The sequence below is a fragment of the Electrona antarctica genome (assembly GCF_951216825.1).
Source record: "Electrona antarctica genome assembly, chromosome: 13".
Lineage (NCBI taxonomy): Eukaryota > Metazoa > Chordata > Actinopteri > Myctophiformes > Myctophidae > Electrona > Electrona antarctica.
Genome location: NC_136794.1, coordinates 26904796 through 26929594, shown reverse-complemented (window position 1 = coordinate 26929594; position 24799 = coordinate 26904796). Strand labels below are relative to the sequence as shown.

Sequence of the window (24799 nt, the reverse complement as noted above, 5' to 3'; positions counted from 1 at the left end):
TTTTTAGTTTAGTTCCTCGTCCTCTTCTTTCTGCCCCAGAACGCCTGGAGAACATATCTAGATTAGATTTACAAGCTAACAATGTTGTAGTTTTGCTACAATGTTTGCAGATGTTTCCAATTGAGACGCGGCGCCCTCACTATCAATTAAGCTAATGACTATATGTAGGGCAGAGATCCTCACCTCAACCATTTTAATTAATTCCAAGGACCCCGCGTTATTATTATTATTTTTGTAATGCATTTCACAGACCCCGCTTCCTTCTATCCCAATCTACACTGCAAAATCCTCAGTGGTTATAGAGTTACAGACCCATAAGGTCTTCTGGTGATTCTGGGGCGGGAACCGACGTTGAGAAACAGTGACGTTACAAATGATGCAGAGAGTGAAAACAGGTGTTTGCACATTCATCTAATAAAACCAAACTGATGAGAAATTGAACATTTTTTAGTTCAGCATACGGTTTCCGTTAGTGACTTCAATATGATGCCTAGGCTATATATGTTGGCTGAAAAAAAACTAAAACTTTAATTAGTTTACCATTTAAAGAAAAAACGTGCATGCAGGTGATAAAAAAAAGACAAGAGAAAGAGGGTTACCAAAAGGCATGTTTGTTTGTTTATTAAAACCAAAAGAGATTGCACATGTTTCATGTCAGGGTTGCATTTTGAGAGTGGATCGATAGTCCTATATTTTACACACACACACACACACACACACACACACACACACACAGAGGCAGACAGACACACACACACACACACACACACACACACACACACACACACACACACACACAGAGACAGACAGACAGACACACACGTTGATGGAAATCAAAGTGCTGATATGAGACGTCTTTAGCCAACTGTAGCAGTATTTCTCCCGGTTTCATCTGAAATAAAGTTCCTTTTCATCAAACAAACATTACAACAACAAAAAACACTGCTTTGGATGTTTTCAGATTGTAACATTCAAATCACATGCAGCTGAATTCATATTACATAAAACACAGGTTCCCTTTATGGTGCATCAAAACATTCTCTCGTAAAACAGGAAGGGGTGCCCTCACTTCCATTTTCTTTAAAGGAATACCAAATATAGGGGCTTCAGTTTCATGTCTTCAATGTCAAGTAATATTTACTGCTTGGAAAAGTACTTTACTTGTCTCAGTACATAACCGAGACAAGCACAAATAACACCAACACTGTAGCCTATATGAATAGTCTCTTCAATATGTAATATATCAATTAACATATATAATGAAAATGCATGTCAAAAAGAGGTCTTATAAGGGGACGAATTAGTTATCTGGAATACGCATCGATTAGAATGATCCCCGTTTAAAGATTGCAACATTTCTCATTCAAGAGAAAAACATATTACATTCATCCAATGGAAAATCCAATTATTCCATTAAACTAGGAAAGCATGTGTGTGTGTGTGTGTGTACTTTTTCAACAAAACAGATACACAAATTCACTTCGTGCCACACTATGAGCTTGTAGATCTGTCATTTGTTTTAATTGTGCAAGTGTGTGTGTGTATATATCATTTTTAAAGCAAACGTTTTTAACTCAAAACTTTGCTTCTGGGAGTCCCTAGAGATGGGGGTCTGTGGCCAAATACATATAATTTGGGGGGACCTTGACTTTAAAAAGTTTGAGCACAACTAATAGCGACATACGTTTTTCTGAAAACTGATAGAGGGTGCAGCCACAGTCAAACCGAAGTTTAATTCTACCTGTGATAGCAGATTCTGATTTACAATGCTTTTCAATGGGAACAGAGCGTTGTTTGTAGAAATCCACAAATGGCAACAAATTGCACCGTTCCCAATTAAAAGCATTGGCAGAATCCGCCCCAGGTCTTGGGTTAAAAGAATGAACAAAATCAGCACAAGCTGACACTGTGTCCATCTAAGACAACAATAACGTCACTTATAGTGCATCAGTTGCTTAAATCGAACTGATGTTCTCTTTATGTCACAACAGCATTTAATCTGGTTGTTTGTTTGTTCTTCCAGCGTAAATTCAACAGAATACACTTTCAAGCAAATCCCTTAGTCTTACATAATCAAAACAAACTATTCACTCATTCATATAGGAAACAATGGTACTATAAGTGCTGGTTAAGGCTGGCAGAAACAACCACTGGAACATGAATTAGGGCTGCAGAGTTGAAGAATTAAAATCTCAATACTGTGTTCTGCAATTTCCAAAGTGCAGGAGGCTGCAGTTTTTCATGAGAAGTTGAAGGCAGAGCGCCACATCTGTTTGCTGGTGCTGTGCAGAATCCGTGGTGTACAAATAAATTGTGCACATTGGAGAACAACTCTCATTCCATTCAAACCAACCAATCCAAACATTAGCACTTCATCTTTTCTTTTCAGAATTCTCAATTATCAGAATGCTCTTCGCAATCTTCAATACAATAATCAATCATCTTTGTTATATATTTTTCATCATCAGTATATCTTGTAGCCCAAATGTAAATGCTGGAATGGCACAAGGAAATGCAACATTGCCCCCAACATCCTAACAACCAGAACAGACATACTGTACATAAAATACACATCATTATACCATGTCAAAGAAATGATATACTGTACTACTTGAGTGTTGCTATTACGGTATACGTACCAAAAGCATGGAGGAGATATATAGATACTCACTGTATAGTGTGTGCGTCTATGTATCGTGTGTATGTATGTATGTATGTATATATACACACACACACACACACACACACACATGACAACTTTGCTATGCATTCTCTATACACAAATCCGCGGAGCGCTATCCTTGGCGCAATCATAATTGCGGCGTCAAATCAGCTCTCATGATCACCGCTTGACACCACAGTTATGGTTGCCGCTCAGCAGATGTATCTAAAGCCATAGGTGAAGGATGTGTAGAGAATGAGATACGATGGAAAGAATTAAAAATGTATCCTGTGTGATTGTTATTTTGGCACAACGGAGCCAAAATGTTTAAAAACCACTCGTCGTGGGTTGATGTGAGCGGTGACAGATGCCCTGCTGCTATAACTGCCTTCCAGCTGAGTTGCAATCACAAGACGATGTGAATAAACCACACCAAAAGACATACAAAAAAAAGAAAAAGATGCTGGCCACACACATTATTCGCCTCAACAGTTCAGCAGCATACGAATGTTCATAATGTTGTGGGCCGTGTCTCCCCAAGCCCTGGATGGGCTAATAAGAGCCAATAAAAAATAAAAAAAATACTGTCTTGTCTGACGACGAAGGCGTCAAGCAGCAAATCTGTGGAGCCCATTATTCATCGGCTGTGCTTGAATACTCCGCCCCCGCCAGGGTCGACCAATCCCAATCAATGCTGCATACTGATGTCCTTCCTCTTCAAGGGCTTCTCGTCAGCCCGAAGAGAGAGAAAAAATGTCATATTCTGAGCAGAGGTTTGACGGAGGTAAGGAGTTCCGTGCTCAGTCCTGATGGGTCTTTTCTTGAACAACTTTGTATTCATACTGGGGAGAGGAACACAAGGGAGGAGAGAATATACAGTCACTCAGTCAGAAAGGCCATGAGAGTTAATTCACCTGTCATGTTTCTGTGTGGATTCAAGACTGTACCGTTTGGTGGGAATAACACATTTACAAATCGTCCTTTTCCCACAAGGACATTCATAAACACTATGGTTAGAGTGTCGCCCTGAGACTGGGAGGTCATACCAAAGACTCAGTGCCTCCCAGTGACCCAGTGCCTCCCTGCTTGGCACTAAACATCAAGGGTTGGATTGGGGTAAGTTCCTGCGACATACTAGCTTCATGTCTAGGAGGTGTACTTGTACATCATGTCCAGGGGGTGTATTTGTACATCAAGGAACTCATGGCTCGGCAGAGTCTGCAAGGCTTACTTTGACGTAAGATATATGCAATGGGTCTCTGAATGACTGAATTAACTTGTGTAGAGTTAAGAATACAGTCCATCAAAAGTGAATATATGATTCAATACATGTAGACTATCAATATCATAAATATATGTACAGGCTTTGACAATGAATTTGAGAATGAATCTTGTATATGTACATCCTATCAACAATATAAGTGAATATAGACTCAAAACAGAAGCCATTCTTATCGGCACCCCACACCAAGTTCAATCATCCCCCATAACAAGCATCACTTTCTCTGACCAGGACATCCCACTTTCATCTGTCGTCACAAACCTGGGTGTTAAAATGGACCCGCACCTCAACCAAGAGGCCCACATCAAACACCTTTTCATCTCAAGAACATTGCCAAACTCCGTTCCACCCTCACTCTACCTGACGCCGAAAAGCTAGTCCACGCCTTTGTCTCCTCCAGGTTGGACTACTGCAACGCACTTCTCATCAGGATCCCTAGCAAGAGCCTTCAAAGGCTCCAATACATCCAGAACAGCGCTGCTAGGATCCTGATGAGTGCGCAAATACGAGCACATCACACCCATCCTCCGCTCACTCCACTGGCTCTGTGTATCATTTCGCACAGAATACAAGATCTCCCTGCTAACCCACCAGTGCATCCACAGCAACGCTCCCTCCTACATCGAGGAACTTGTCACCCTCCAACCCTCCACTCGCTCCCTCCGCTCCTCAAACACAAACTGCCTCAAACCCGTCAAGACCAACCTCCGCACCATGGGCGACCGGGCCTTCTGCTTGGCCGCCCCCGAACTGTGGAACGCCCTCCCCGCCCACCTGAGAGCACCACAGTCGGTTGACTCAAGTGTTTTTATAGCATGCCCTCTTGTTTTAAATGTATGTGTTACCTTTTCTTAGATGGTTTTAATGGTGTAATGCTTCTTATGTTTTTATTTTTATTCTTTGGCGTTTGCTCACTGTAGCACTTTGAGATTCTAACGAATGTAAAGTGCGTTATAAATAAAATCCATTATTATTATTATTATCTGTACATCCTAGTAGTCCATGTGCAAGTGTGCAAGAGTCAGTAGTAAAGTAATACAAAAGAACAGACTGTACCAGTCAAAGCTGGAGTCGGGAATACGAATCAAAGCAGCGCTAACTCACCAAGGCTAATTGACGCCCTATGTTGCCCATGGTTATGACACCTGCAAAGAAGATGCATGGTAACCAGGAGCGAATGTAGAGGAAATCTGGAGAAGTATACCTAAAGAACACACAAAAACAAACAGAAGAACAATTTGAGAACGCAAACAATAAATTCTTTACCACTATATTATTGAGACAGTGTTGTGTGTGACGTGGCTTTTGTACTGTGATAAGGAGTTAAGACCTTACATTTATGAGCAGTAAAAACGTTTTTGCGCTGTTGAGGCAGCCAAATACATTACTTTCCTCTAAATACAAATAAAAAACAGGTGGAAGTGCAATGAGCTTTATTAAAATTCTCAGCACTGCTGGAACACCTCGTTGACCGACGAGATTGCCTGACATTAAAAACCTCCTGCCGCAGCAGATCTCATATCAGAACAGTCAGGGGAGTCACTTCACAGAAACCAAGAACCATTGTCTGGACTGACAGAACTCCATAATGAGATCATAGGTGGTGGAAAAAGTACTCAAATGTTTTACGTAAGTAAAAGTATCAATACTGCAATGTAGAAATACTCTGTTACAAGTAAAGGGTCCAGAATTCAAAATGTACTTAGTAAAAGTACAAAGGAATTGGCATCAAAATGTACTTAAAAGTACCAAAAGTATAAAGTACTCCGATTTCAAGTTTTCAAATGTATTAAATGTTAAATATAATTTGAAAATAGCAGATCTACAAGCTCACAATGCGTCGCGAATCTTGATGCAACGTATTGTGAGCTTGCAGATTGGCAATTTTCAAATTGGCGAAATGTATATAGGGGTGATTAATAATCAAATTCTACAAAGTAACTGGTAACTAAAGTTTTCAAATAAATGTAGTGGAGTAAAAGTACAATATTTGCCTCTGAGATGTAGTGGAGTAGAAGTATTGGAAATTGGAAATACTCAAGCAAAGTACAAAAATCTCCAAATTGTACTTAAGTAAATGTACTTGTTACTTTACACCACTGAAGATCATAGCCACAGTGCTTATGTGAACTCACTGAAAGACTCCATTGTAGACCAGGAGCTGGGTTGCCAGAGTTGCCAGCAGGGCGATCCCTACACCCAGGCCAAAGCCGCTGCGGGATCGGTCGAACGTCCACCACAGGCCGATGGAGAGCGCTGCCAGAGTCAGAGACAGCTGCACGTTGTTGGCAAAGTCCACTTTCTGACAGAGGCAGAGGGTCAAGGAACTGGCAGTCGGCAACCTAGAGAGCTTCATTCAAGCTGTGTCATACACATTATGTCACAGCGTGATATAGCACATGGTTTTGTAACGCTAGTGGTGAACATGGTGATTTCAAACAGCTACTTGTAGTCATCTACTTAACATACAACTGTTGTTTTAATCCGTTACTCTGATATACCGTACTGTAATTATATGGTATATGAACAAAACACATATGTGTTTTGTTTTGTTCATATTATGAAAAAGTACATGCCGTACATAATGCAACTTTACACATTATTTGCAAGAAATGTACTCTATTGTATTGACAGGACAGACCCTTGAGATGTAGCATCTCATTTTCATTTGGTGCATAAAAGGTTTTACATTTACAAGCTAATTTGAATTTGTTAAATGGTAGCAGCAAATGCAGCATAGCAGGCAAAGCTTGCAGGATACGGCACTGGCATGGTTAATGCCCACGAACACGGCCACGCAACGCATCACACTGGACCATTCCCGCTTGAACTTGTGCGGCTCACCCAGACGGCTGTCGATGCAGGGGTACAGCAACCCAATCATTGCTGTGAACATGGACATGAAGGGAGGGAGGGAGGAGGGGGGGGGGGGATAGAGAATGAGGCGAGTGAGAAAAAAGAAAAGACAACACAAACAGCTTTATTGCTGCAACAGCCCAATCTCAGCATGCCTAACATGACAGTATTGTTGTGCAGAGAACAGCTTCCACATAGCAGCTGTGGAATTCTGATGACACATTCAAGCCTGTGCAAAACACTGCTTTTTTTATGGGTTAGTTCTACACAGACCATCCTGAACCTCAGAGGCTGAGTCTCCACTGTCATTATGTGTTAAGTGTGTGTGTTTGATTGATTGTAAACAAAGTGCTAGGACATTTTTTAAATTCAGATGGATAAATTCATCATAAATTCATCTATAAAATCAACTTGGCATTCGGTTGTTAGGGAGAAATATGGGCCTTGATAGAGGTACAGTATGTCGACAGGAAACGGGGAGAGAGATGCGGGGGTAGACTCGCAGCAAAGGTCATCAGGACTGGAACCTGCGACACGCCATCAGGCTTACCAGCCTAGGTGTCCGGACCGCTAGGCTGTCCCGGGCCCACACTGGTTTTATTAATGGCTTGATTGACATCTCAACTGACTCGCAATCGTCTGTGGACCAAACTAATGTAGCATAAGCACACATTAATGTTGCTGTGTCAGTGCATAAACCCTGAGGATAGAAGGCCTAGCATGTGTGTATGTGCGCAGCTTTAGCAACAAGTGGAAATGACAAGCTGTGTGTGTGTGGGGTCTCTGGGGGAAGAAGTGCCTGGGGCTGTTGTCCTCTGTGCTGAGCCACATGGGACTCTGTCAACTGCTGCTGCGCTGCTTCTCTCTGCATTTACATTCCTGCCATTACACCCAGGGGACTAGATTTCAATAATGGTAGCTAGTCAAGCCTACTGGGCACTGTGAGTGTGTATGTGTGTGTATCTGCATGTTATTGCATACTTCAAAATATATTGCGCTACGGATGGACTGGTTGTTTCAATGCGCCTTTGGGTACCTTTTGAGATCCTGTCATAAAGATGTGATGTTCTGAGAGCACCTAAAATTGCCTTGAATAAAATAAAATAAAACTCTTTCCTGCTCTTCAATTGATCTTGTATTTTTGCAATTTCCTCCCAATTTTCTCACACTTTTTACTAATGCCCTATGTGTACTGTGGTCCCTGTTAATGCCAACCTCCACTGTTGAGGTCCTTTCAGATGGGCAGCGATTAACATCATCATATCGTCATAGTAATTCATTTTCAATGAGAGGCCTGCATATTTTTGTACGTGCAGAGAAGTTGAGGGGTGACGACGCAAATGTATTTACGTGGGCGCGGTCCCGTGAAATTTTCATGTGTACTCGTTTCGTGCACACGCCTGCGACTGACTAGACCTTGATTGTGTTGAGCTTTCGTTTTACGCTTGCATTAGTGGCAGCGGTGGCCGAACGGTTTGCGGAGCGGTCTTGATACCGGAAGGTCGCCAGTTCGTATCCCCGGACTGGCACGTTAAAATTACCACCGCTGAAGTGCCCTTGAGCAAGGCATTGAACCACTACCATGAAATGTTCTATGAGCAGGGCCTGGCTGTAAACAAGTATTTGATGCTTAGTCCAGTTACCCTGGGTAAATATAGTAACTTTGCTTTGCGCCCTCAAGAGCAGACCTGTCGTTGATCCAGGCGACGTCTGAGTCACACGCTGCCCATCTGAAACGACCTTTGACCTGTGGTGGGTGTAGAAAACCATGTGCTTCCTTTGACACACATGGAGTCACCAGGAAAGTGTAACATTATACGTAATTATATTATGGTATTGGCTTGAACATAAGACAAGCCTGATTATAAGATGGACCCCCCTGGCTGCCCCCACCCTTTTCAAAATCAGACGGAATTGGCTTGAATATAAGACAAAGCTGCCATTTACCGGTAACCACTTCATAGCGAAATAACATCAAAAAGTGCATTAAATGGGTTCCGGTCAGTTTCTGGTTTTAATTTCATGTAATTTGACTCAACTATAAACGTTCTGACACCATGCACAAACTTACTGTAATCGTTTACCAATGTAAAGAGGCATCGGACATACGTACTGAGATTGCTACACAAGTCCGGAATGCGCAAAACACTAAAGAAGGAAGATGGAAATTACCTGGAATTCCCCTTTCAATGTGCAAGCCAATTGCCCATTATGCAGACCGCATCCCATCTTGCCAGCAAGGTGCTAACTAGGTGCAACTTCCCATTGACAGCCCATTCATCCAAACAGAAAAGTCCCATCTAATTGTATTAAACAATGTCAAACTCACCAACATTGCAGCTGTACGGAAAGCTTGAATTATTTGTTTCATAAAAATCCACCGTAGACATGTTATGAGCTACTTTCTGTCAAGAACTTTCATGCAGGTTATTATTATTTTTCTGTGTCAGAGTTTGGAAGCGGTCGTTATCAGTAAAGCAATCTCCTGCTTTGATTGATTGAAATATCTATTAACAGTTTGCAGAATTACAGTACATTTCAAGCACAAACTCAATACAAAGACTGTTAATTGTGAGTGGACGACCCAATTAAGCATTACACTTGTTTACAAGAGGGTCCACCATGTTCAATTCATCAAAACATTTAGAGACGTACAAATAGACACTTCTATATAGTCAAAGAACAGAACAGGAATTCGTGCAAATTCAAAACAGGTGGTATGCATGGGCCGTTGAGTGATCTTCAACAAGCATTTCCAAACACCAATGTTTAGGAAAAAAATCACCTCCAAGGAATTTCTAGCTCATAACATGTCTACAGTGGATTTGTATGAAACAAACACTTTGCAGACAGACAGAGGATAATTCAAGCTTTTCGTACAGCTGCAATGTTGGTGAGTTTGACGTTGTATAATATAATGATAGGACTTTTCTGTTTGGATGAATGGGCTGTCAATGGGAAGTTGCACCTAGTTAGCACCTTGCTGGCAAGATGGATGCGGTCTGCATATGGTCAATAGAAAGCAACAACGGTGGAGACAGCGGCATGAAAACCAGTGCATTTAATATCCGAGAGTGTGTGTACGTAGTGTGAAAGAAAATCGGCTTGCATGGGCTCTAGCTAAATTTAACCCCATATAGGCAGGCCAATACAGTATATACATAAAGCATATTGCACAATTTGCACATATATAAATATACTGTCTACATACTGTACATAAATTAGGGTTGTGCTAGTCTCTCAAGACAGACTGTTGACTCACAAAAAACAGGGGCCGCTGTTTTTTCTTGATTTGCCGATGGGATTCTCAGATTGGGGTTGTGCTGATAAAACGTTCTTCTGATGTTTTTTAAGTCAAACATCATTCAGCATGTGTTGTGAGCTTATAGTAGGTGCTCTGTATGTAGAAATGTAGGTACTGCATTATGCAATATGGTGGTTTGCTCATTGACAGAGATGTCACTAGGCCTATTCATACTCCAGTGTTAGGTGATAAGGTGAACACCAAAAACGACAACATGACATCACGCCACGGTGGTAAGAGAGTCACCGCTCAGCGCTCACCCAAACACCTTTTGGTGGATGCTCCTGTATTTTACTAGATATTCCTAACTTTTTAAAGTTGGGAGAACCAGTGCTACCATATAAAAATAAATGCATACCGCACACATTGTCAATACATAAGCACAAATGGTAAATGGTGTATTTATATAGCGCCTTTATCCAAGGCACATTTATCCAAGGTGCATTACATTCACCCACCCATTCATACACCGATGGCGGCGGAAACCATGCAAGGTACCAACCAGCACATCAGGAGCAATTAGGGGTTCAGTGTCTTGCTCAAGGACACTAACTCTGGGGGAGCCCGGGTTCGAACTGGCGACCTTGCTGTTACCATCCGGAAGCTCTACCCCTGAGCCACCGCCGCCCCGGACATACAATACATATATACTGCATAAACAGTATATATTGCAATGTACATAATACTGCACATACATACAGTATATGCACATATACTATATATGCATACTGTACATGCACACAACACATATATACAGTACATGTTACTGTAACATATGTACATATAGTAACCATTCAATATGATCATCCTACCTGAGGCCGTGCCGCAGCAGGGTGGGACCCACCAGGCTGAGGAGAAAATACTGCTGATGACGTCCGGGGGGAACAGCGTGACATTCCTCTGCACCTGGAGCAAGTTCAGCACCAAGGCTAGGAACACTCCCACCGAGAACAGCATGGCCCCGCGGATAACCAGATTGGTGGTCCTGCCACAGTTCAAGTACAAAATCAAGTTAGCACGGGGGTGAAATCAGCCCTCAACGGCTTCTGACATACATACAATTTACAATTTAGGCATTTAGCAGACGCTCTTAATCCAGAGCGACTTACAATAGGCAAGAACAAAAAGCATGGGAATACATCACATATGTAAAAATGCATTTATCGCGAAACATGCGTAAGCTAAGACCGTGACTAGAACATATCTATATAATGACACTATACATATAAACTATAACTAGAACATATCTATATAATGACACTATACATATAAACTACACATATATGCTATACTATGCTGTACATATATACTATGAAGTGCTATGACTACATACAATGCACTTATTGTGCTGTCTACATGACATGCTATAAGTCTGTTTCAAATGCTATATAAGTCTAAGAAGTGCTGTCTAAGGGGGTAGGGTAAGTGCTATGGGCCATGATGGAGTCTGAAAAGGTGGGTTTTCAGACTACGGCGGAAGATCGGGAGTGATGCTGCAGTTCTGATTGCAACGGGAAGTGCATTCCACAGTTTTGGGGCCAGAAGGGAGAAGAGTTTGGGACGTGTGGAGCGTTGTCCCGGCGTTTTTAGTGAGGGTACTTCCAGCTTCCCTGCGTTGGCTGATCTGAGTGCGCGGGAGGGTTTGTAGGGTTCAATCATGCTGGCAAGATATGGGGGAGCCATACCTTTGGTTGCTTTAAATGCCAACATCAGAGTACATAGTAGGGGTTGGCCCTTGCATCCAGCAGCCCAAACCGAAACCAGTAGTCACTTTGAGTGGCACCGCACGAAGCCACAGGTTAACGTATTTACTGTATGTCTGACATTACTAACCCTACCCCAAACTCTAACCCTAACCTCAGTCTTAACCGGCCATGTATGTCGGACTTCGTTGCCTCACTCTTAACCGGCCACGGTCTAAAACGTTACTTTATCGGCAAAAGAAAAGTTGTGTTTGGCACAAAAATAGTGGTGTAAGCAGGATCTGAACCCGGGAGGTATGGATTGAAAGTCTATTGACTACCGAGCCATGCTATGAGCTGGCTGCCAGAATGGGTTTTCAGGCACTAGTAGAATAGGTCAATGCCCAACTATAAAATAGCAGATCTACAAGCTCAATGTGCACAGATCTGCTATTTTCAAATGGCCGAAATGTATATAGGGCTGAAGTGGTTAATGTATGTTTTGTAATAATAAACACAATCTACTAAGTTCAGAACAAACCTGTTGGTGATGACGGAGATGTAGGGCCCCCGGGGGTGGTGTTGTGGCGTCTGAGAAGATGACCCCGGATGCCGCTGGCCGCTGGTGACGGGGCTTTCAGCCATGGCTGTCAGTGTAAGGGACATCCGTGGTCCTCCTCACATAGAAGAATATGGAATGCTACCACTGCCCGTCGGTCCAACAGGGTGTTCAGTGTCCTCCACTGACATCCCAAATATGCTGAAAAACAAGCAAAGCCAGCTCATTGTAGCCCAGGTGTCATCATTGTGTACGTCCTGCTTTGGTCCTTGAGGGAGGCAGCATATGCAGGAGTCGGACCACAATGGAAGCACCCTTAGGGCATTTGTGTGTTATCCTTTTAGCGTCATTGTATAATTCTACCACTGTACTATTTGCTTGTTAACAAAGTATTCAATAAAAAAATTATGGATAGTAGTAGACAGTAGTTATACAGACTATGGGCCACTGCATTTGGATTTTACAGTTTAGAATAGAATACACTACAGAAGATATATACATTAAAATAAAAATCACACCCGTGTGAACTGAGTGGTGTAAGGTTTTATATAGCATGATCAGCTGTGGTCTGACGTAATGTCTGACGTAATGAAATAAGGTAAGGTATTATGTAGCCTGATCAGCTCTGATCTGACGTAATGAAATCACACCCGGATGTGATTTCACAACTGGCTTTTTCTGTGCAGAGAAAATGACCACGGTTGCTACGGTCATCCAGTTCACCCGGGTGTGATTTAATTACGTCAGAAATTATTTTGAACATAGCAACCATGGTCATTTTTTTATGCACACAAAAGCCAGTTGTAGGAGTGGTTTACACCACTCAAAAACAATCGTGTCAATGGGGGTCCGTGGCCTAATGCATATCAAACTGGTGGTCCGTGAAATAAAAATAAAATGTAATTAAATTAAATTTAAAAAGCTGAGAATTATTGCATTAGTTATTTTGTTAAGAGTACAATTAAACAGCAGCGTTTACCTGGGGCTGATTGCTGTTTACTTTAGTGAAAGTGAGGAACCAGTTAGTTATCTTATTTGTGAATCTTGGTTTGTTGTCTGATCAGATCAACAAGCCTGTCCTCTGCGGATAAACATGTACTTAAATAACCTTTACCCGAGCTAGGAGAGCTCATTCACTGCAACGTTCGCTGGGATTTGAGCACTTCTAAACGAGATCATGCTTAAAATAATGAATCCATATGAATATTGATAAATACATGAAACGCAAGATGAAATCCATGTTAAATTAATAATCGGAATGAAACAAGCTGTCGTCCAGAGCTAACTTTAGCATTGGAACTATAGCTAGCTTGGTTAACTCTGGTATTTATTATAATTAATGACTGCCTCAGTGCCTGTATATCGCGACGGCCAGCTGTAATAAAAGGTTGCTCTTACCTTAGGTTCAAAGTTCCGCTTATACATTTCATAGGATATGTAATAGGATTAATATGTGCATAGATAGAGATAGACCAAAGCAGGACAGTAAATTAGCCTGCTCGCTAACTTCCTTTCTGAGCTCTGGCCGTTCAGCCAATCAGCTTCTAAAGCCTTGACGTAACCCCGTTACGCAAACCTTACGTATCAAAGCACGGGTCGAGGTCTGATCTGTGACTCTTTTATTTAGCGACGTGGCACAAAATAATACTAAGCAGTACACTGAGTACAGTGACAGCTAGTATGCTACGGAAACCAGTGGTGGAAGATATATATCAAAAACTGGACATACTCAAGTTTGTTTTGATTGATTGATTGATTGATTGATTGATTGATTGATTGATTGATTGATTGATTGATTGATTGAATAAATACGTCTGAAATGTAAACAGCATGGTAAAGTAGGACTAGTAGGACACAAAGCTAAAAGGATAACTAAAAAGTCCTGGGGACCTGCATGGGGAACGTTTCCATTGTGGTACTATGTATTCATATTTATAAGTACAGGTTGCAAAAAAATAGTACAGTAGTTGTTAAATGTAGCTACCGGTACTTAGTTACTTTCCATCACTGTCTGTAACTCTGAATCATCACCTTTAATTGTGTACTTTTAAACATTAATCACAAGAAAAAGGAAAATGTCAAATAGGCTAACAAAATAACAATGTCGACTCAAAAAATCACACCTATGTGTGAACTGAGCAGTGCAACTACACTAATTGTTATAGTTACTGTACTGTACTCTGTACCGTACTTGTACTGTATGAGTACTGTACTTGTACTGTACAAGTACGTACTGTACGAGTATGTACTGGTACTGTACTGTATGTGTAGTGCAGCGGTTCCCAAACGTTTTCATGTCAAGGACCCCCAAACTCATCAGCCTGCGGACCCCCCATTTTATCCCCAACCATTTTAATTTGTCATTTGTTTGACCTGAATTATACGGTCCCCTATTTAATGGCATTTCTTTCTCTGGGACCCCAATTTATATTGTAAAATCAAAGTTAATTTAACTGTGAGAGTGTATATTCCCATGTATATCTAGGAATACATTTCTTACCAAGAAGTTTCTTCACCAATGTGTTTATAAAGGTGTCTACTAACATATCCCACATTGGTTTATATTCAACCACCCTAGGGGAATTTTTGACAGCTGCTGAAAGTTGGGGTACCATACAACCATTATAAGGCAAAATGTTCTAAATTTCAATATGCTTTAAGTAGCATGTGATGTGGCAAACTAGGGGTTTTTCATCATTCTGAATCCAAGTGGCTATGGCCAAACTAGGGGTCAAACTAGGGGGTTTTCATGATTCTGAACCCGTTCCAAGCATTCGTTTTGCACGAAAAACACTTGTTTAGGCTAAATTCAGCCATAGAACTTGCCCAAATGTGCCCTAATGTGCCCAAATGTGCTGACCTCATCACATTTGTGATGACGAATATGGCCTTTTTAAGCCCAAGGAGTGTTTTTCGTGCAAAACTAATGCTTGGAATGGATTCAGAATCATGAAAACCGCCTAGTTTGACCCCTAGTTTGGCTATAGACTCCCTAGTTTGGCCATAGCCACTTGCCCAAATATGCCCAAATGTGCTGACTTCATCACATTTTTGATGACGGCTATGGCTATTTTTAGCCCAAGGAGTGTTTATCGTGCAAAACGAATGCTTGGAATGGATTCAGAATCATGTAAACACCCTAGTTTGACACGTCACATGCTACTTAAAGCATAATGAAATTTAGAACATTTTGCCTTATAATGGTTGTATGGTAGCCCAACTTTCAGCAGCTCAAAAATTCCCCTAGGGTGGTTGAATATAAACCAATGTTTGATATGTTAGTAGACACCTTTACAAACACATTGGTGAAGAAAATTCTTGGTAAGAAATGTATTCCCAGATTTTATTAATATCCCCTGACTAATAAGAGTCAATTTGGTTCCAAACTATCATTTAGCTGGATACCCCCTGGAACTCCCTCAAGGACCCCTGGGGGTCCCCGGACCCCACTTTGGGAACCACTGGCGCAGTGGCGTAGTGTACTGTACCAATATGTACTGCACTCTGTACCCAGCTGTATTGCAGCTGTTGAGGCCTCGTATTCATAGGCCTCATGCTCATAGAGACAGACAGATGTACTGTACTGTCTATGCATTTATTGTAAATACTTACAGTTCTCAGTGTGAAGCTCAGCAGTAACACTTAGGCCCTGCGGTATTGCAGCTGTTGGGGCCTTGTACTCATACATACATATAAGGCCTCATGCTCATACAGACACCTCATGCTCATACACAGACACATACAGTACACACAAAGTCACGTATGGAGGCAATTGGCACCGCCCAAAAAGAAAGAAAAAAATTAGAGTAGGAGGCTACCTCAGTCTCTTGCAAATGGAGTATAGACTATTCACTGAGTGATAACTGATAATTGATCTCTGAGAGTCTAGGTCTAAGCATACGCTTTTTACACCATCAGAGATCAATAAGCATTATTTGGCCTAGTAAAGGCTACAATGATTCAGGCTCACATCATCATTAGGCTACAGCAGCTGCAGCACTAAGTACGAGCATCTGTCTGATTTTTAAATCCACTGTGTTAAATGCAAACTGCAGTTAACAACAATACAGTAGACTCACAAATACCAGTGGAATGGGAAGGCATGGATGGCCTGTTCTGTATATGTTTCAACTATTGTGTTGCCTGACATAATCCCCCCCAAAAAGCCATCATGAGCACCAGGCCCCGCTGTACGGTGAATACAAAATCTAAATGGGACTAGGGATTAACTGTGATCCACTCAACACTGCGGCTCACTCACCTCTGCAACTCTCTATAAGCCTATTAGACCACAAGAGCAAATCAAATATGGTGCAGATGGAATAGTGATGAAATATATGAGAGAGAGAGAGAGAGAGAGAGAGAGAGAGAGAGAGAGAGAGAGAGAGAGACAAGCAGAGAAAGCATGAAAGCATATACAGAAATACTTAAGAAACAAATGAAGGTACGTGCAGTGATTGTGGACACAGATGTTCTATGAGAAACGTTTAAATAGTTTTCTAACCTATTTACCATTAAAGAATATCCTATCACTATCAAGGGGGAAACAGTGAGATTTGCATAACTTCATGCTCAGTCAAATCCAATGTACATAGCATAAGGTTCTTTTACAGTTTTGAGAGTTTTGATATTGTTGTGGCTCCATAATACTTCCTTTCCGACATTTTTTATGGAATGTTTACTTTTATTATAATTATTTAAATGGCAATTTGTATTACTTTTGTGCAAAAACATATGTGTGCACAGTATGCACGGGTGCATAATATTTAGAAGTAGGAACCATGCACACAGAACCTCAAAAGTGTGTTATGACCAACGCACACCTTGACCTATTTATAGCGTCTTTGTTATTGTCATTTCTGCTACAATGTTGAGGAAACAAAACTAAATAATTCAACTCTTGTGTACTCATATATATTAGATGATAATTCTTGAATCTCCTAAATTGAACATTACACATTCACTAAGACCATCCATAAATAAGACAATCTGAAATGATTAATAACGGCTTACATCTTTTTTTTTATTATTCTAATAGGGTGACTCAGCAAGTCTTGCATGCCACATTACCCACAATCCCATGGGATACATCCTTAACCCCAATAATTAGAGTGATAAAGGAAGCGTAGTAGGTAAAAGCAGGATATGGGGGCTTTCAATTAGTTGTCAAGGGCCACTTGGAGGCCCCCTGACACAGCCAGAGAAGAGCCAGAGATACAATTTATCATCCTGCCTGTGCCAAACGTTAAGGGCCTTTTCATTATCAGGCCAGTGAGTCCCACTGTCAGCCCCATTGGTATAAATGTGAGTGATGGCACGGGTGGGTGGGGTAGAGGGTGGGAGGGAAGGGTTGGTAGAGGTGGGGTGGGTCCCTTGTAAATGTCATCCCCATTGGACCGTTGCAGGTCTCAGCTCCCAAATAATAGGCCCCCTGACCTCTCTGTTGTCTATAATTAACCTCTAACCCCCTCCCTCCCCTGCCTCATCCACCAATCCCCAGATAGTGATGATATACAGGAGATGCTTCTCTCTCACTTTCAGGGTGGAGGAGAAATGGGGAAGAAGGGAGAGGATTGGAGCAGTACGGGGTAACAAAAGAAAATGGCTGCTCCTACAGGCTGTTACACATAAATATACAGTACTGTGCTTTGGATAATCAATAGCAATTTGTGTGAACGCAAGGAGAAACGGAGTAAGAAAACCTTTATGCATAATTTCAGGCACATTAAAATCTGACATTCACAGGGAGATATTAGAGATTACAAAAATAAATACATTTTAAAAAGGCAAAAGAGCTACATGAAAATGTATGAGTTATGCATTCTTTCTTTAGCAAAGGTTAATGTTCAAAGTATGATTGGCATGTGCAAAAAACACAACATACATAACATCAACACTGCTCATAATAAAACATGTTTATTCTAGATGTATGTATTATATATTACATAATAAAGATGTATGTTACATGTATATATGTGTATATATGTATATAATACGCAATATAATTTAGAGCATTGCAAAGGAGTAATTCTGCCATGTGCATGACCTATAACATACCGTAGGCCTACCCAGCAGGTCACGGTCACAGATAATAAAAGCCCTGTAGTCAGGCCAGTAGTCAGACCCAGAAGAAAGATAACCAAATTTGAGCATGTTGTACAGTAGCATCCCTTCTGTAGACGTACTGTAAATACTGACATTTACCTCAACAATGAAACAAACAGCCAAATGATGGCAGCGGTGCTTGGCCTAATGACCCAGAGTCATAACAGAAAGTAAAATGCTCCCTAATGACCTGATTAGACAGTTTAAAACATGACATTTTAAGGAGTGTACTACACATCCAACTATAGAGGAATGAACATACCTAGAGAATGAAGCCTGCATTTTATAGCCGAAATTGGGCATGAGACAGAGCCATTTTTTTCTTTATTCAACACCAATGAGGGAGAAGAAAACATCTCATCCCCAAGCATTGCAAAACAGAGGGTATAGTCATTTATGGTGATACAAGTCGACCAGTTCATCATTGTCTGTGAGGATTCTTGGGACTGTGGGGAAAAATGCAAATTGCCAGTGGTTGCCAACAACCAAGGCAGCAATACCAGCATGTGTGTGGCATATTGAATGATAATGACAAAGCAGGCTATATCCCCTGTGAGCAAGTCTGCGGAACAATGATTACAGATTGGCCAGTGTATCCTTACCCACACAAGGGATGGTGATTCTAATGCTAATCAGAGCCTGTGCCAAAAATATACCTGTTCTTTCAAGGCAGAAGAAAATAAGATGGAATACACCACTTAAGCTATAATTTTACAATAAAGCCCTGTTTAGTTTGATATTTTAGCCCACTGGAATTTGTATGGTGGGTCGTGCCAGGCTTAACCTTTTGCGCCACCTGCTGGCCCAAGGACAGCACTGGCCTGTCTTTGCCAGGGATATTGCCTGCTTTCAAGTGATTATCTGGTGTGGGGTGTAAAATGTTGATATATGAGCTTGATTGTCTTCTACTCTATTCAATTTGTTATTTGAGGTGGAAAGGCTATAAGCGAAGAGTTCCTAAAGACGGTTCATCTCCCCGTGTTAGTCGTATCGCACAGACACCAATCGTCTCTCAATACAAGACGCATCAAGTGAGATTCATCCTTCATTCAATCCTCACTACTCTCTGCCCCTGGCTCCATCAGCCAATATCAGTCACCCCGGTGGATGTACTTTATTTTCATTCCGGGGAGTGAAACAAGAAGGAGAGCCGAGGCACACAGCGATGCTCAGCTGCACACTCAATGTAGGTTAATGGAAGGGAGGGGAGAATCTCCTCAGGACCACCTCTCATTGGCTGGCTGGCTCCGCGTGCAGCTTCTCCGCAGCACAACCTGTCAGTGTTAATCAGCGGCCATCTCTTAACAGCCAGCCAGGGCTATCGAAGAGGTGAGCCCATTGCTATTCAGGACGAAACAGATGATAAATCATTTGTACATAATTAGTGCTCAGCAAGGTTACAACTGACACGTATTTTCATCTTAATTAGGAGGGGAATTTGTTCCATTAATTTAATTTGGCGCGCATGAGCGGGTTAGCACCTAACTAAGTTAATCTTACACCTGTCAGGGTAGGAACGGAGTCAGGCCTGGCATTACAGCAGGGCGGAATAGTCTCTCTCTCTCTGATTGTTTCATATATAGGCCACCAAGACAATTGGAATGTGGCGGAGCACAACAATGGCAAACAATACAGGGACACTTAAAAAAAGATATTACTCTGGGTGAAATGAAACCATTTGTTTGCGATGATGCGATTGTTCATGTTTTATAGCAAGTATTTCACAATTTGACTCTGCAACAGGCCTAATGGTATGGGGGGGGGGGGGGGGGGGGGGGGGGTGTACCTTACAAGATTCCTGTCTGGCAGTTTTCTGATGGTCAGCATATAATGTCCTCCAAGACTTAATTAACTGTGAATTATACACAAGTTACACAACAGCATGATAACCTACCAGGGAACACAAACTAAGTCAGTAGTAAGTTATATTCAATATATTTTTATAACCCAAGCAAGTATGCGCTCTCAGTTCCAGGCAGCCTATAAGATAGGCATAAATGTTCCTTCATCCTAGAACAAATATTTGACCGGATCTCGCAAATGGGCGTTATGGAGAAAAACACATTCCATCATTGGGGGAGCTGTTGTCCATTTATACCCACCGGTGCTGATTTACCGATGAACCGGCCTTCATATATTTTGAGAGAGATTGGCCTTCATATATTTGAGTGAGAATCACTGTCTATGGCCGTCGCAGTCGAACGGGCAAGGGATAAGCCCAAGGACTAGGTCTCTTTTCATTGTTGAAAGGTGTATGAAGCTGTAGTAATTGCCCGAAAGAGGTACTTCGATAGAAGGAAGAGAGCAAGAGAGAGGGAGAATGAGTGATTTAGTATCTATAGGGTTTCTAATGGAATTCTCCACTGCCTCTTGGGCACTCGACCTGACAACCATTACCTGCACTGATGCATAGTCCATTATGGGATCCAACCCTTTAATAGAGTGTCTATCACATGAAATACAGAGACGTCAGGTGCCAAAGCATGCACTCTCACCCATGTGTGAAGGTTTAACCCAACTGTAATGGTTTTTCTTTTAGACGTTGCCGCATAGCCCTTACAAATGTATTGAAAATCAACACTTGCCTGAAAGAAAAAGTGCGAAGGAATTCAAGCACAAACTTACTTCTGAAATGGTGCCATTGCCCCCGCTGTATAGGTCTCACAAGTGGGACTGTGTCTTTTTCAAGCACTATAGCATGAGTATATATATTCACTGGGAGTGAATGGGCTGTGACCCGTGCCATGTCTGACAACTGTAGTACCTGCTGATCAGCGGTCCGTTTCAATATACAGAATTCAAAACGATCTGGTTGGCACAATTTCCTCCATGTGCACTGAAAACACCAAGATGTTGTCAAATCTATATTCCAGTTCAGCATTTGCTTATCATGTTCATTTATTTCCTTTTATTGGTCACATTAACCCGTTTTGAAATCAAATCTCAACTGTAACACAATTTTATTTCTCACAATTTTTTCCATTAGCACAGCTTTTGTCCAACTGATCCTATTTTATCCCAGTGCAAATATAATACATTTAAAACTACTAATTTAGGAGTAAGCAAGAAAGTTTCATGGTTTAAAAATATATAATAAGAACCATTTGAATAAATTGCCAAAGTAATTAATCATTTGCCATTAAGCACCTGCATCTCACAACGTTCATTAACACAGCACAATATTCCATACGCTCCAGTCAAAGAGCTAAACCACATAAGGGCTGTGAATAGCTGATAAGCAAACTCTCGAATGCAAAATACAGAATTTTACAACCATAATCTTTAACTGCAGGTGAAATTTATTAAAAGGGACATGATTGATGCCATATTCACTCTATTTGAGAAAAATATATTGAAAATGTCCAGAAAAACACAAGGATGTGTCCAATGTTCAAAAATGTCTGAATTATGTACACAATATCTCTGTTCAGAATTGTACACACAGACTAAACTAGAAATACCCATGTATTTCTAGTAGCCAGCAGAGTTATATAGAAGGGACAAATTAACAACAGGTTCAGAAAAAGAAAAAAAACATCCCTTCCAATAATGTACACCCACCCACGTAATTTACTTTAACTGTGAACATTTTATTTTGTACTGAGATTTTAACCACTTGCACTCTATTTTACACTTCGTTGTACGACATGTCACAAGACCAAAATAGCTAATCTACAAGGTCACAACACCTCCACTCATGATGCATTGTGAGCTTGTAGTTGTAGATCTGCTGTTTTCTCAATTTGTGCCTGTAATGACATAATAGGGACACCATGTATAGGAAGTGGTTTAATATGAGTCCACACAAATAACAGGCTATTATTTTTTCTGTCTGTCATCGGCTGCCTTCTTTTCGGCCTTTACCAAGTCGTCTCTGGTAATGGGATCAATGATAGCTCCCATCTGGGTCACTACTTTAGGCTTAGTGATCTTTTTCACAGTTTGCTCAGTGTTCCAGGTTCTTCCTACAGGCGAGCGGATGGTGCTCTCAAACTGAGCAGGGGTCTCGAAGGGGAACGGCAGTGAGCTCACCTGGAAAAGGCTGATGGTGCTGTCCCTCTTTTCCGAGATGATGACACTGGGGAGGCTGCGGTCTTTCCGCGGGGCAGCCGGGGCCACCTTTGTGGTGAAGCGCTTGCGTTTGCGGCGGGAGGGCACGATGCCGATGCCCCCCCAGTCCCCCCAGCCGGGCAACGTCAGGTCCACCGCCACAGGCCTCCCTGCGGCCTCCTGATGCCTCTTGTCCTTCAGGAAGTCTGAGATGACGTCGTCTCCGGCGAACGCCTGTCGAATGATGTCCCTCTGGTCTTCCTCCCTGTCCTCGTCCGTGTTTTCGATCGCCGTGGGAGCCATGGGGACTCGGATGACTTTAGTGTCCTTGGTGAGGACTTCTGTCAGCTCCAACCCTCGATTTCTTTTCCTCTTTTTGCTCGTCATATGCGGCTCAGACTGGGGGTTTTCTGTAACCGGAACCTCATGGTTCTCCACCGTCATCTGGTCAGCGGTCGATTCCTCCCCATCGAGCAGCTCCACATCCTCCAGGGTCTTGTTCTCCTCTGGGTGGCTGTCCGTGATGCCTTTGTAGAGGTTAGTGAACTCGGACAGTTCTTCTTCCTCCTCCTCATCATCGTCATTGGATACAATTACAACCCCCGTAGACTCTGCGCCGTTCTCCTCTGCATCATCCACCTTGTGTTCTTCTTCCTCCTCCTCATCGTCATTGGATACAATTACAACCCCCGTAGACTCTGCGCCGTTCTCCTCTGCATCATCCACCTTGTGTATTACTGCCACGGTGTCTGACTCTTCAGCCTGCCGCCGCTTACGCTTGGCGTCAAACTCTCGGAGGAGCGCTTCCTCCTCGGTTTCTTCAACTTCGGGTTCATTTTGTTCCTCTTCTTCAGCCGGATTTGCCATCGCAATAGGCTCCCCACTGTCACGTTCCTCCTCCTCTTCGGCGGGCTCTTTGGAGAGCTTGCCTCTCATCCATGGGTTTGTGGGGTCCAACACGGGCTCTTGGTCGTTAACGAAGTCGGGCAGCATCTCCGGATCCCCCTCTTCATCTTCCTCTTCCTCATTATTGAGCGAGCTTACTAGCTTCTCTGTCAGCTCCTTGTTGACTTCCAGCTGCTGCTGCATTGCCTTGCGGGCCCCCTCGTCGTATTTGGCCATGATGGCTTTGGATTTGGCCCACTTGCCGCTGTTCTGGTGTTTCAGAGACATTCTCTCTTTCATCCTGGAGAGCTCCAGCTTCTTAAGTTCTTCTAAGGCAGCAGCGGGGTCCGTCTTCACCATCTGGTCAAACTGCTTCACAAGTTCTTTGCGCTTTGACTTGTTTTGCACCCTGTGGTACACTTTGCTCTTGATCCTCCTCTCCCTCTTGGCTTTCGCCTCGTAGTAAGACTGCAGCGCTCTGGCCTTCTGGAGTTCAGCGCGGCGGATCTTTGCCTCCTCCAGACTCATAGCCTTCAGGGAGGCTTCCTCCATGGGGGTCAGGACGGGGTCGTGAACTGGCTGCTTGTTGATGGACAAAAGCTTGAAAATCTCCTGCTCTAGTGGGGTTTTAGCCTGCCACCCAGACACCACCTGCTCCATGACTTTGGGGCCCGGGTACTCCTTGTTCAACGGGAACACGAGCTGCTCCGCTTTCTCATTCTGTCTAACGATGCTCTGCCAGCGAGACACCTCTGTGGAAGCTTTTTGAAAAGCAAGGTCTCTCTGAATCCTCTCAGTCTCCTGCTTGCTGAGAGGGCTGTCGAGCGTGCTATTGGAGAAGCGGAGATGCTTCAGCTGCTTTTTAGTCTTGATGGAGACAGCGGGGGTTTTCTCCATGGTGCCAATGAGGTCAGACAGATTGATCTTGCACCCCTCGCCTTCCGCATTGACCGTGAATTCTGACATTTGGACAGTTGCTTCGGACCTTTCCGCCTTCTTCCTCCTATTCTTCTTACCTCCCAGGGAGCTGATGGCCTCCAGCAGCTTTTGGTGCTTTCTCTCATCGTCGCTGCCGTCCTCCTCGCCCTCACTGTGGATGTTTTCGTCCACCGCCTCGTCCTCGCCGTCATCGTAATCCACATCGGGGTTTGTTACTGTAGCCTTCTTTTTCACCTCGGGGGTTTTTGCATGTTTTTTCTCGTTCTTTCTGACCCTTTTCTTCTTGGATTTAGTAGTCTTGGCCACCATGTTGACAAGAGCGACACACCGAACTAAACACACATGTGGGGTTTTCTTTGATATCGTAAAACGCTTACCCGAAAGAGGTTAGAACTGTCGCCAAGGAAGGACTGTCGCAAAGTTTGGGTGTGTGGGCCATGGTGTGGGCTGCTTTTCTGTGAGGCTACATCTCTCT

The 24799-nt window shown here is 42.6% G+C and overlaps 2 protein-coding genes across 2 annotated transcripts; both read right to left on the bottom strand.

The window, feature by feature from the left end:
• Nucleotides 1-590: 590 nt before the first annotated feature.
• insig2 (insulin induced gene 2) lies at nt 591-13920 on the bottom strand. The gene is made up of 7 exons (XM_079518155.1): nt 13744-13920; nt 12328-12546; nt 10917-11089; nt 6706-6830; nt 6080-6246; nt 5049-5148; nt 591-3504 (listed from the first exon to the last, which is right to left on the bottom strand). The coding sequence occupies exons 2-7, from the start codon at nt 12450-12452 to the stop codon at nt 3463-3465; spliced, it is 732 nt and encodes a 243-aa protein (XP_079374281.1). The 5' UTR covers nt 12453-12546; nt 13744-13920; the 3' UTR covers nt 591-3462.
• A 7808-nt stretch (nt 13921-21728) lies between these two features.
• Nucleotides 21729-24764, bottom strand: LOC306934805 (U3 small nucleolar RNA-associated protein 14 homolog A). The gene has a single exon (XM_079517599.1). It carries the CDS (start codon nt 24631-24633, stop codon nt 22270-22272), a length of 2364 nt encoding a protein of 787 aa, XP_079373725.1. The 5' UTR covers nt 24634-24764; the 3' UTR covers nt 21729-22269.
• Between the last annotated feature and the right edge of the window lie 35 nt (nt 24765-24799).